General features: G+C 51.0%; 1 protein-coding gene across 1 annotated transcript in view; it reads left to right on the top strand.

The window, feature by feature from the left end:
- LOC115300137 (sorting nexin-29-like) overlaps nt 1-13,033 on the top strand; it is a 283,725-nt gene that overhangs the window by 186,914 nt on the left and 83,778 nt on the right. The window contains exon 6 of the mRNA XM_029949758.1: nt 10,616-10,756. Within this exon, the coding sequence (XP_029805618.1) occupies nt 10,616-10,756 (141 nt within the window). The remainder of the gene's footprint in view (nt 1-10,615; nt 10,757-13,033) is intronic.

Here is a 13,033-nt window from a genome sequence, read left to right on the forward strand (position 1 = left end):
TCTTATTCTTGGCATTGGGCCCCTGTAATATTGCTTCATCAGTGTGGTCATATGGTAGTTTAGGCATTTTGTTTCTAGCACTGAGGACACTTGGAGTTAATCGCACATAAAGCCATTTCATTAAAAGGGAAGTTTTGTTAGGACACATTAACACAGGCCACCAACCAAAACACAAATCATTCCTTGGATATTAAGGAAGCAAAATGAATTAGGAACCTAAAGCCATTTTTAAAAGAATCTTTGTCATCCTGATGTCATCGGACTGTCTTTGCATTCTGCCGTTTGCAGAGAGGGCATCGGAGCTGGGAGGTCAGAGCTCTTCATCTGTTACAGATGCCGCCACTCTTGGGTGTAACATCGATTTAAGCTCCTGTTCTACTCCCCCCTCCCTGGGTCCTTTTGGGCTCGTTTCTTGTTGTTTTGAGTCTCCGAGGGCATATAAAATTGGAGAGCTTTGGTGAAAACTCTAGGGAAGATATCCAGCACATGACAGGTGCCACTGAATGTCACATCATTTTGTACAAGTCCAAGGAATTCTCACCACCTGGTGCCAGCTTTCGATCTTGAATACCACAGCGCACATGAAGAAATGTTCAGTGCCCTGGTGGAGGAGTTGGGATAACTAAAGGGTGGCCTGGAGTTTGAAACGGAGAGGCATGCATTTGACTCAGGCTGTGAGGAAAGCAGGGCAGCCTGGCGTCCTGTTTGCAAAACCAGCTGTGCATCAGGGAGCATTCATCTCCCAAGCTCTTGCTGCCTTCCCATCAGCGCTTTGTCTGTGGGGTCTGATCCTCGCTGCAACCATCAAGCATCTCCTGTGAGGGCTTCCTCCCAAAAATAGCACTCGCGTCCAGCCTCCCGGTGCCGGTGTGACCGGGCTGTCTAAACGCCAGGCCAGCCTGCCGCCAGCAGAGGGGTATCCTAAGCTCCTTCCGAGTCAGAGGCCCCGAGAACACGGCGCAGGTTTGTTTCAGCACTTGAAAACCCACCCAAGAAGGTCACGCACTGAACTCTGCCGCTTCTGTTGACAGATTTTTGGAAGCAAAGGGAAGGCTTAACTGCCCAACCCACAGACTGTGCATTATGTGTGTGTTTCCTCGCCTGCCTAGCATTTGACAATTAATTAGGCATGGTAATTACCTGCTGTAATTTTGTGATTGCACATCCTATAATTACCCCTAATTCTGTAATGGGGAAGTTCATGTACACAAAGGCAAATGACGCCGGAGGTGACGGTGTTAGAGTGTGAGCAGCTGCCATTGCTCGCTGCCTGCCAGGCCCAGCATCTCACAACCACCCGGCAAGACTGGTGGTGTCCCCATTTTACAGATGGAGAAGCTGAGTCTCGAGGTGGAGTAGCACCCTCGGGGTCACAGCTAGCAAGGGGAAGAGCTGGAATTTGAACCCAGGCCCCTCTTCTTGCAAGGTCCATGCCCTTTTGGACCCTTCTGCCTCTAGCAGTGGAGGGGGTGGGGGTGGGAGTCTCAGGTGTGCCTAAGATTGAACGTGGGGCTCTGGCAGACCCTTAAAGTAGATCCGCAGCTTCAGGCCACTGCAGAGAAGTGTTTAAATCTTCATTCTCCCTCTTCCCTAGTCCTCCTTTATATGTATTATAATAAGTATGTGTATGTAATATGTGTGTGTGTGTATCTGTGTATACATGTGTGTGTATGACTTTCCATGTATAATCTAGGCTTGAATTAACTTCCCCAGGGTCACTTGGCTAGCAAGAGGTGGGACTGGCATTCAGACCCACATCTGCGTGAGGCCCAGATCTGGTCTCTGAACCCCATCCCCTAACCCTGACCTCTGATTGCATGTCAGGTCCTTATGGACACTCGCCTGCTTCGGTCTTGTCAAGACCTGCTGAGAGCGTAAATTAGGGTAAAAACACAATCTCCTAAGAATAGGTAAGACCTAGCTTTTTTGAGGGGTGGGAGCTTTGGCTCTTAAATCCAAGTTTACTATAAAATCAAGTGCATAAGCCTTACGTGTATAGATCAGTCAATCTTTACTTCTTTACTCTGTGTGACTTCTGCACAGAGGCCCTGGGAATTTCCAGTACCCAGAAGGTTCTTTATGCCTTTTTTGGGGGCTGTGTATAATAAACCTTGCCTACCCTTAAGGTCATGAAGATACTCTCATTTGTAGTTTTATTATTTTACTTCTCACATTGAGATCTGTGATCCCACGAGACCTGAGTGTAGGAGCCAGGCACGTACGCGAATGCCCGTGGCCGCCTCACCTAGAGCAGCCCCCACAGCCCCGTGCCAGCAGAGCAGGTAAACAACCCACATGTGTTCCTGCAGGGGAATATACTCGATGACCACATGCGAGAACACAAGGGCGCCGTGCACCACAGCGGGGAGGTAACACACACACACAGTGCGGAGCGGATGAAACCAGACAGAAAGGAGACCTGGATGAGTTCATTTAGATGAAGTTCAAAAATAGACGAAGAAACCAGAGGGCAGAGGGTGGAGAGCGCCCAGCAGAGAAGGCGAGTGGCATTGACTCATGAGAGGGGCACAGAGGGGGCAGAGAGGACTGCTCCGTCAGATACTGCTAATCTTCTAAATTGTTTCACGAGGCCCTGTGTACACAGTGTTTGCTCTGGATTCAATTCATTGAGGGACTGAGGTCTCACCCCTACCCCTCACCCCACATTATTACAGGCACCGCCAGGGTAATTCTTCCCAGTGGAGAAGAAACCTCAAGAATCAAACTTCGTTTTCCAGCAGAGAAGAGAGCTTATTCCTGATCACAGATATTACCCTCCTATTTTATTTTCTTTTGCTGAGTGGAGGAGATTGGACTTGAAGTAGCTTTTTATTGCTTGTTTTAAAAGGGAACTTGCTTTTGCAGGAATAGGTCAATTCTTGTTATTCCTCTGAGGAATTATCTTTACAGATCACACAGAAGGAACTGAGGCCTATAAAACCTAATTTGGACGGGGCGGGGGGAGCCCTTAAAATTAAAATTAAAATCTCAACAATTTTGGACATAAGAGCTTTGAATTCTTCAGTGAAATAAATGCCCAATTTGCTTAAGTGTAATTCAAGGACAAGATAATTTACAGAGAAAGTTTCCCAGTTGTAGATGCTAAGAGCATTTTGTTGAGATGATTCTGGTGGCATTAGATTCCTAAAGGGAGGAGGCGGGCGTGAGAAGGCATGATGGGAGCGTCTGGTACCAAGGGGACCATTCCGAAGACGTGATCTGCCCACAAAAGGGGCATTTGGGCCACAGAGGTATGGAGCAGGGACCTTCCTTGTCACCTGCTGTTCCCAGCTGCCAGCACCCCTGGCTTGGGGCTCCTGGGATCTTCAGGAGCCGTGAGTGCCGCCGCAACACGCTGCAGCGGAAGGTGCCAGGCACAGCCAAGTCCAGAGCCTGTACCTCCCCGTCTCCCAGTGCAGGTGACCCACTGTCTCTGAGCCCATTCACACCAGCTGCCTTGCGGACTGAGATGAGGATGGCAGGTGAGGCAGGGCAGAGGCCGGCGCTGTACCTGCCACACAGCAGGTGGTGCCTGAATGGCAAGCCGGGCGGGAGTGTTGAAGATCGCTCGATATTACTAGAGTTCTAAAAACTAGGTTACTCTCTCGGGTCTGGCCGTGGGCAGCTCCACTCCTGCTGAATTTCTCCTGGCGCTTCCTAACTTGGACTGCCAGCCGGGGAGGTGAGGATGTGACCGGCGTCCAGACACCGCAGAAGCGGAGAACGGGTGCTTTTCTCCCCCCCCGTATCCTGTGGTGGCCTCCCGGTCGTAAAGGTGGGGCTGAAAGTACTCAGTGGCCATTTTTCCCCTTTGCTGATGCAGAGGCAGGGCTGAGGACAGGCCCCGGTCTCGATGGAAGCATCTAGAACCCCCTCTGCAGGTGGTTGTCCCGTGGGTGAGTGTTCTCACCACCCAGCGTTCCCAGACAGCACGCTCTCGGCTTGGTGGCGCGACTCTCACACAGCTGAGCTTTGAAGAAAGTGGCTCCAGGGGTAGCTGTGTGTTTGCCTTTCCCCCTGTGTGGGAGATCCTCCGGAGTTGGGCTCCGGTCAGGCCCCTGCCTGGCTCTGGGAGGCCCTTGGTCTCCAGCATGAGATGGGTGTGGGGTGAGGCCAGGAGGACGCCGGTTGAAGTAATGGGAGTTTGTAAAGCACCTGAGGACTCAGAGGGTAGGAACCTGAGGACTGTAGAGTAAAGGAACCCTCTGGTCCCACCCCTGCATTTTGCCCACAGGGGAAATCAGGCCCAGAAGAAGCGGGGGTGCTCCCGGGCCGCGTCTGGTCTCACAGTGTGCTCCCAGGAAATAGGCTTTGCACTGCATATTGTGGACTCTTTAGGGCAGGGGCACTATGATTTGTATTTCTACTTAGAAATTTCAGTGACACACAGAATTATTTGTTCTAAGCCCTAGGTCTAAGGTTTAGTGGTAATCTACATAGTTATTTGCTGAGCAAAAACCTTACAGTAGAGAGCCTACAGCTAAGATGGGGTGACTTCAACAGCAGTGCTGCTTTTTTTAAATTTTTAATGTTTTTATATTTATTTTTGAGAGAGACAGACAGCGTGAGCAGGGGAGGGTCAGAGAGAGAGAGGGAGACACAGAGTCCGAAGACAGGCTCCAGGCTCTGAGCTAGCTGTCATCGTGGAGCCCCAGGCGGGGCTTGAACCCACGAACCACAAGATCATGACCTGAGCCGAAGTCGGACGCTTTACCAACTGAGCCCCCCAGGCGCCACCAGCAGTGCTTCTTAAAGTTTGAAGAATGTGATGCTTTTGATGAGGAGGAGGAGGAGGATGACAGTAGCTATAGTTGACACTTGGCTTTTTTATGCATGGTTTTAGGCATCCTTTTATTATTATTATGATCCCCACTCCTCAGATGAGTAAACTGAGACCCAGAAAGAAACCATTTTCTGGGAGGTGGAGGTATGGCTCTGGTGGGGTGCTGCCGCAGTTTCTGGGCCAGGCACAGATGAGCTGATGTGTCACTGCAGCCCAGTCTCCATCAGTCAGACCGCGAGCGGAGGTAATGTCACAGCTGATTGCAAGATCAGAGACTTCCGGAATCCAAATCTTTGGCATTTCCCAGTGGCAACCTCACCAGTAAGTTTATGTTTTGGTTTGTTTGTTGAGCACTCAGCTGGCATCTCGTGTGTAGTGGGTTCTCTCCTAAGCCCGTTACATGTGTGAACATATCTGATCCTCCTCAGACCCAGTAAGGTGGCAGTGTTACTATCTTCATTTCTCAGAGGAGGCAGCCGGGCACAGAGGCATTCTGGAGCTTTCTCAGGAGACACAGCTAGTGTATGACTGAGTCAGGGTGCGTTTCAAGAAGCTTGGCTGCAGTCTGTGCTCTTGAGCGCCCCCAGAAACTGCATGTCCTCAGCAACCACCTGATTATGATGTCACATCGCCTCCCTTCCCTGGTCATCATGCACACGGCTTCCCCTCTCCTTGGGGGTCTGTCCTCAGGCCAGGTGATTCCCTACAAGCCATTGGATGGGATGGGGGTATCTGTCCTACAAACCCGATGACCTGTGCGAGGAAGGATCCTTTCTAACGCTGGCATTCCGAGTTGTTGGACGCTTCCTGCCACCATGGCAGGGGGCACAGCTAGGAGAAAGGTGGGAGGTCAGGGCATGCTTTCTAGACATGGCATTCCCTTTCATCGGAATTTTTTTTAACGTTTTTTTTTTTTTTTTTTAATTTATTTTTGAGACAGAGCCAGAAGATGAGCAGGGGAAGGTCAGAGAGAGAGGGAGACAGAATCTGAAGCAGGCTCCAGGCTCTGAGCTGTGAGCACAGAGTGCAACGTGGGGCATGAACTCATGAACCTATGAGATCATGACCTGAGCTGAAGTTGGACCCCTAACCAACTTAGCCACCCAGGCGCCCCTTAATCCAAACATTTAAAGCGTACTGGCAATCGGGCGCCATCCGGCTTTGCCACAGCCTGTGGTGGAGCGTGGAGTGTGTGGAGTGCAGTGAAGCGCGTGCTGTGCGAGCCCAAAGAGGCCACCTGCTGCGCCTGCTCCAGACCCCTCTGTGGCGCATGACCATCCCCGATGGGGACAGTCATAAGGGAGTGGGAACAGCGAGAAGAAAACGAATTGCATAGGGGAAGATGCATGGCCGGAAGACCACCTAATGGCCTGTCGCAGTGGCCCCGGCACAGGCAGGGATGACCCTGGGGTGGGCAGGCAGGCCCTGTTGTTCAGCCCTTAAACATGGGGGTGAAAGAGAAGAAGGGGTCAAAGGTGGTCCGTTCACCGAGAGAGCGGGGTCCCAGGAAGTGGGAGGAGCGGATTTGCAGTGCAGATCGGGGGATGAGACGTAGGCATGATGAGCGTTACCACGCCTGGGTCTGGAAGTGATAGCAAAAGTCCAGACTAGAGAGATTCGACCTAAGAATCCAATGTGCAAACCAGCGAGCTGGGTGCCCGTATGGGGAGGGAGGGTGGCGAGTGAACACCTCCGCCTCTGGCACGTGGGCGGAAGAGGAGGTGCCCGTGTGGAAGGCCGGGAAGGGGCCGTCGGAGAAATGGGAGGGACTCAGCCCTGACGTGGAAGGAGGCAGGTGGTTCTTGAACGTGTTTCAAAAAACTAGAGTCACAGTTTGTCCCTCATGTCAGAGATGCCTGTTTTTATCATTACACTAGAGGTTTGGGGTGTGTGTGTGGGGAGGTGTGCGCGTGCTGCCAAAGTGAGCACACGGTAGAGGTTTTTAAGATGTGCGTTCACATCGGCTGCTTGCAGGTGATACTCGCTGTTTGGCGTTGGCGGTTTTACTCTAGCCTCTTCTTAGTTCGTGTAATGTTTAAAAATGTGTGGATATCGCCTGCTCTTTTCCCTTCCAGTGTAGTTGCGGTGTCTCTAGAAGGCGTTAAGGCTTGTGAAAAGCTGAAGAAACCGCCCTGACATTGTGTGCCCCCAGAATGTCCCCTTGAGAGTCCCATTCTGAAGCAACTAAGTTTTATGCCCCGTTGCCCCTGTCCCATCTGGATGTGACCTTCCAGCCAGTTGGGTTGATGTCAACCCTGGCCTCTCCCTCCTTCCCTAGATGAGCTTCCACCTCCTCGGGGCGGGGGTGCGGGGATGTCTCCGTGATCCTAGGCGCACCTGCACTGCTTTGTGTCTCAAGTGTTCCCCACACCACCGGCAGGAGGTGCTATCAGTGAAGTCCATTTTACAGACGAGGAAATCCATAGAGAGGAGGCATGGTTTGACTGTCACCTGTCTGTGCTTGACCTTGGGTTCCCGACATTGCTCACTGCCTTCGTCCATTCAACCTGCTGTAGACTGAGGGCCTTAGACGGCATTTGTTTCTTACGATCTGGATGCTGGGGAGTCCAAGGTCAAGGCGTTGAGCAGGTTTGGTGTCCAGTAAGAACACACTCTCTGGTTCATAGACGGCGTCTTCTCACTGTGTCCGCCCATGGCAGGAGGGGTGAGGGAGCTCTTGGGATCACTCTTTATCCCATTTGTGAGGGCTCCACCCTCATGACCTCATGACCTCCACAAGGCCCCGCCTCCTAACACCATCGCATTGGGGGGTTAGGATCTCAACACTGGAATTTGGGGGGGATACAAGCATCAGACCATCTACACGTCAGAATTACTAGGGAAGCTTTGGGACACTAAGGATTCCTGGGTCCCACATGGTTAATGCAAACCCCCCGAGGGCTAGTGGTAATTAGAAAGCCCCACCCCTTTTCCACACCAGATCTTGGGTACGTCAGTGGAAAAATAAAAGTAATGAGTATCGAGTATGTAGAGCAGAGGGTTGGCAAGTGTTTTTTATAAAGGGCCAGAAAATAAATATTTTCAGCTTTGTAGGCCATATGGTCCTTGTTGGAACCTCTCCATTCTGCCGTTCTATTTCAAAAGCAGCTCTAAACAATAGGTAAACAAATGGATGTGGCTGGATTTGGCTCATGGGCCATAGTTTACCTCTCCTGCTCTAGATAATTGACCTTGCGCATGATTAAGGCAGGCAGTTGAACTTGACGCTCTCTAGGGGATAGTTGGATTTGTGTAACAATAGACTACAAGCAGATACAGGCTTTCTGAGATGTGGCAGGTGGGAGACACATTCAGCCACCGGGACAAAGGCCTCTAAAACATTAAGCTTGAGTAAATTCAAGATGAATATTTCTCTTTTGTTAAAAAAATTTCAAGTGGATAGTCCGTAATTGGTATGGCAGCTCCATAATGTCACGAGAGACCACCCCCCCCCAGCCCCAGTGCCACTGTCTGCTTCCATAATCAAGATGAGCTCGTGATCCTCAAATGACTGCTGGTGCTCCAGTCATCACATCTGTAGGCAAGAAAGAAAAAGGAAGGGGAAGGTAAAACCACTGCAGGCCTAGGCGCATCTCTCCTCAGGACTTGCTTAGAAGCCCCAGTGGTGTTTGCTTCCATATCATTAGCTATTCTCTCCTGTGCGGCAGACATGAAAGTGTAGTTAAGTTTTTTTTTCCTCTCTGAACACATTGCTATCCCCTCAAAAGGGGTAGGAAATGGATCCTGGGTGGGCAACTGTCACTTGCTGTGACCTGGGAGAACCCAACAAGTGCCCCTAATGTCCTATGTGAAATTCCCCTGAGCTCTGCTAGGTTTATTTGCTGATTCATCATGTCCCCGTTGATAGAGATTGGGAAAACCTGAAGTCCCTTTTCTTGCCCAACTATCCAGGTCACTCCACATCCTTTTGGGGTCTCAAGTATATACTTGACTCCTATAAATCAAACACCTGCCTAATCGGGGTGACCGTCATACCACTGCTAGGACACTCGGTCCCAAGAAGCCTTTCCTCTTGGCAGCTATTTGACCCTCCGGAAGTCGGTCTTCCTGTAGTTGGTATCTGCTCACATTTGGCTTCTGTGGGTCCTCAGAGCACATCATCCTGGGCTTTCTTTTTCCCCCTTCCAGCCTTTCCTACCCTGAGACTCAGGTTGGTGCCCTCCACTGCCTTCTTTGTTATAATTTGGCTGCACATCCTCCCCTCGGGCCCGTGCTTCTCAGATTTAGACCCTGTGTGTGAACAGCCTGGGTTCTGGTTCCGAGCAGCACATCTGGCGTGGAGCCTGAGATCCTGTTTCTAACATGTCTCACGTGATGCCGATGCTGCTGGCCCGCAGACAGCCCTTTGGGCAGCAAGTGACCTGGGCCTTTCTGAACACACTTCATCTTTTAGTAGGTGGCAACCAAAACCGAAGCTGCCTTGGTTGACTTAGAGCAAGACTCTTAAATCACTTATCCCAGAAGTTACCATACACCTTTTTTAACGAGGCCTAAAGATGACCTCGATATTTTGGTGGCCCTCCCACATTATTTACTTAGCTCAAACTTACTGAAACCGCTAATTCTTTGTCCCACAGGCCACTCCTGTGCCAGGTTTCCCAATCTTTGACTTACATCGTTGGTTTTTGGGATTTTATTGTACAACCTGACACTGATCTTTTTGACTTTAATCACATTGGATTAGACTCATCCCTCAGGCCAGGTGAGATCACTTTGTCTGCCATCCAGTGTATTTACTGTCTCTCTTAGCTTGCGAGCATCTAACAAATTTGACAGGGCTCCATTTCTCTGTCTGATTCCCCTGGAAAGGTCCGTCCATTACTTGGAGTTCTTTGGCTTAAATCACCCGTCCTTGGTCTTGTTCACAAGAGTATTTACGAGAGGCCTTGAAGGTCATCGTACCCAAGTTCAGATGTATGATGTGTGATTGGGGAATACTGGGTGGTCTCCATGCAGAGGCAGAATCTGTTGCTCACACGAGAGATGCCTGTGCTTCTCATGACGTGAGGGGTTTTCAGACGTGCATTGACCTTCGATGATTGGCGATCACAATGGCTGTTTATCATTGGGAACTTCACTCTCTGGGATGTTCTCGTGTAGTATTTTTAAATGCATTTCTCTCTCTCCCACTTGAGTTTTCCCTCCAGATGTAATTGGTATGTGTCCCTGGAAGGTGTTAGGGCCTATAAAAAGCTCAAGGAGCAGCCCTTACATTGTATCCCCCCCGCCCCAACTCTTCTCTTGAGAATCCCATCGTGATTGAAGATAAAGAAATTTTATGCTCCCATTGTGCCTGTCCCATCTGGGTGTGACTTTCCATCCAGTTGGGTTGATGTCAACTCTGGCCCCTCCGTCCCTCCCCAGATTGGTGCCTGCCTCCTCTGTGGGGAGGGGGGTCTGCACCATCCCGGGTGCAGCTGCTCTGCTTGTGTGTGCGAATGCTCCTTGGGACATGGTGCTCTTAGCTCCGTCTCACAGATGATGACGTGTGCAGCCTGGGAGGAGGTGGGTTTTCAGCAGCAGTCACTCCACAGTGTGCGTGTGACCACGCCGGAGGTCAGTGGAACTGCACGTCCCTGCCGATGCTGGGAAATGGTACACCGTGCGTTCTTCCCATCACCTGCCTGCTGTGTTCTTTTGTGTGCTCCTCTGTTGACCCGGCACCACTGAAGCCCTACTCTGCTGGGCTCTGGGCGTCCAGCGGCCCCTGCTTCTCTCAGAGCTGGCTTTTGTGGATGGAGCACCCCCCAGCTTTGTAACGAGAGCTTGAAGAGAGGCTGACCGGTCCCGTCTCTGTGCCTTTCTCGGCAGGTCTACATCCGGATCAGAGACGACGAGTGGAATGTGTACCGGCGGTACACAGAGTTCAGGGCTCTGCACCTCAAGCTGCAGAACGAGTTCCCTCAGGTGAGGGGCTACAGCTTCCCGCCCAAGAAGGCCATTGGAAACAAGGTACGGTCACCGCGCGGAGCCAGGCAGCTCACGCGCGGGTGCCTGATGGACACACGAGTGCCCCTTACAGACGCAGGGCTCGGAGGTTGGCCAATCTAAGAAGAAACGGGGACGCAGGAAACCCCGCTGATTCCAGAGCACGTGGTGTTCTGTTTGTGTATGCCCTCTGACTTCTCTAGGGCAGGGGTCCCCCAGCCTGTTCCGCTAAAGGGCCAGAGGGGAATTGGTTTCAGCCTTGCAGACTGAACTACCTTAGCTGTGCCACTGGAGTGTGAAAGCAGCCACCGGCAGTCCAGGCACAGATGGGCGTGACTGTGTGCCGATAAAACTTTATTCATAAGAGAAGGTGGCCGCTCGATATAGCTGATGGGTCTATTCTCTCATGTCTGTTCTTGACTAAAAAAGTGTTTTCTGGCTTTTAGCCATACTTACTTGGACTCGGGCATGTGGGTGGGGTTCCCCAAACACTTGTTTCATTATAGGGTTCCTTGCCTTACTAAGGTCAGCAATTCAATGACGTCACCTGTTTCCAGGTGTTCAGCCAGACGCCCTGGAGAAAGGAGGTGCTGGCCCTCCACACACCTGCCCGCTGACGAGCGCTCGTTCGTGCGGAAGTGTCTGTGGGCACTGCCCTGCATCGCGGCAGGGGAGACGGGCTGGGGCCTCCCATGGGGACCTCGCGTTCCCTGCTTCAGCCACTTGGTGTCATTTTGTCATCCTTCTTGTTGGCTTAGACCCACACTTCTCCATCTGGGCCGCGCTCAGAATCACACGGGGAGCTTTAAAAGCTACTAAGACCTTAGTCGCTCACTTGCATTAGCAGTTGGAGTCTGGAGTGAGGCAGGGGCACGGAGGACTCCACGCAGCCACGCTGGAGGACGCCTGGCTTCGAGTCTGGTAGGGGACGGTGACACTTGTGCAGTTGCAGGATGCTGGCGAGCTGGGCAGGGACAGTTCAGTCAGAGAAGGTAAGCTCATGACCTTCAGGAGGACAGGGGAGAAACTGGGCCTTGTAGGAGGGACTGTCTCCTGCCGCGGTTCTCCGAGCACGGCCCCTGACCGTCAGCGTCACCTGGGAACTCATTAGAAATAGCGATTCCCTGGGGTTCCTGAGTGGCTTGTTAAGAGTCCGACTCTGGATTTTGGCTCATGATCTAATGGTTTGTAGGATCAAGCCCCACGTTGGGCTCTGTGCTGATAGTATAGAGCCTGCTTGGGATTTTCTCTCTGTCTCTCTCTCATCCGTCTTTCTCTGCCCTTGGCTTGCTTGCTCACTCTCAAAAATAAACATTTTTTTTTTAAGTACTGATTCCCAGGCCGTACCCCAGACCTGCTGAAATACCGGCTCTGGGGCCGGGGCCCGGAGATCTGGGTTTAGAGCTGTGTGGTGCTTGTATCAGCCATGTGAAAACGCGGGGCTGTCTCCCTGACACAGCCATGTGGCAGGTGCCATGTGTGATGAACGTCCTAGTTTCTCTCTTGAAGAAGCACCTTGCTAGAATTTTCCTTGGATCTTTCTCACATAGATAACCAGAGCAGAGGATTTGATAATCACTCCAAACACTTGGGAATTCTGCCGGGAAAACTTACTACTGCCTGTGAGGTTTACATGTTCTTGGATTTCTGTGCTTTTATATTAGAAACCTGATCAAACCAGGGTCAGTTCAATCTTAATACAAACAGTTAGAAGGCAAGTTTATCTGAGGCCTAGAATAAATGTCATTCCATTGTTCTTTTTCTTTTTTTTCATAATATTTTATTGTCAAATTGTTTTCCATACAACACCCAGTGCTCTTCACCTTAAGTGCCCTCCACCATCACCACCACCTCTTTTCCCCCCTCCCCCTTCCCCTTCAACTCTCAGTTCATTTTCAGCATTCACTAGTCTCTCAAATTTTACATCCCTCTCTCTCCCCAACTCTCTCTCCCTCCTCTGCTCTCCCTGGTTCTCCATTAGGTCTCTCTTGTTTTCCTGCTAGACCTATGAGTGCAAACATATGGTTTCTGTCCTTCTCTGCCTGGCTTACTTCACTCAGCATGACACCCTCAAAGTCCATCCACTTTCCTACAAATGGCCATATTTCATGCTTTCTCATTGCCATGTAGTACTCCACTGTGTATAAATACCACATCTTCTTGATCCATTCATCAGGTGATGGACATTTAGGCTCTTTCCATGATTTGGCTATTTTTGTCAGTGCCGCTATGAACATTGGGGTACATGTGCCCTGATGCATCAGCATTTCTGTCTCTCTTGGGTAAATCCCTAGCAGTGCT

This window comes from Suricata suricatta, chromosome 8 (genome assembly GCF_006229205.1).
Source record: "Suricata suricatta isolate VVHF042 chromosome 8, meerkat_22Aug2017_6uvM2_HiC, whole genome shotgun sequence".
NCBI lineage: Eukaryota > Metazoa > Chordata > Mammalia > Carnivora > Herpestidae > Suricata > Suricata suricatta.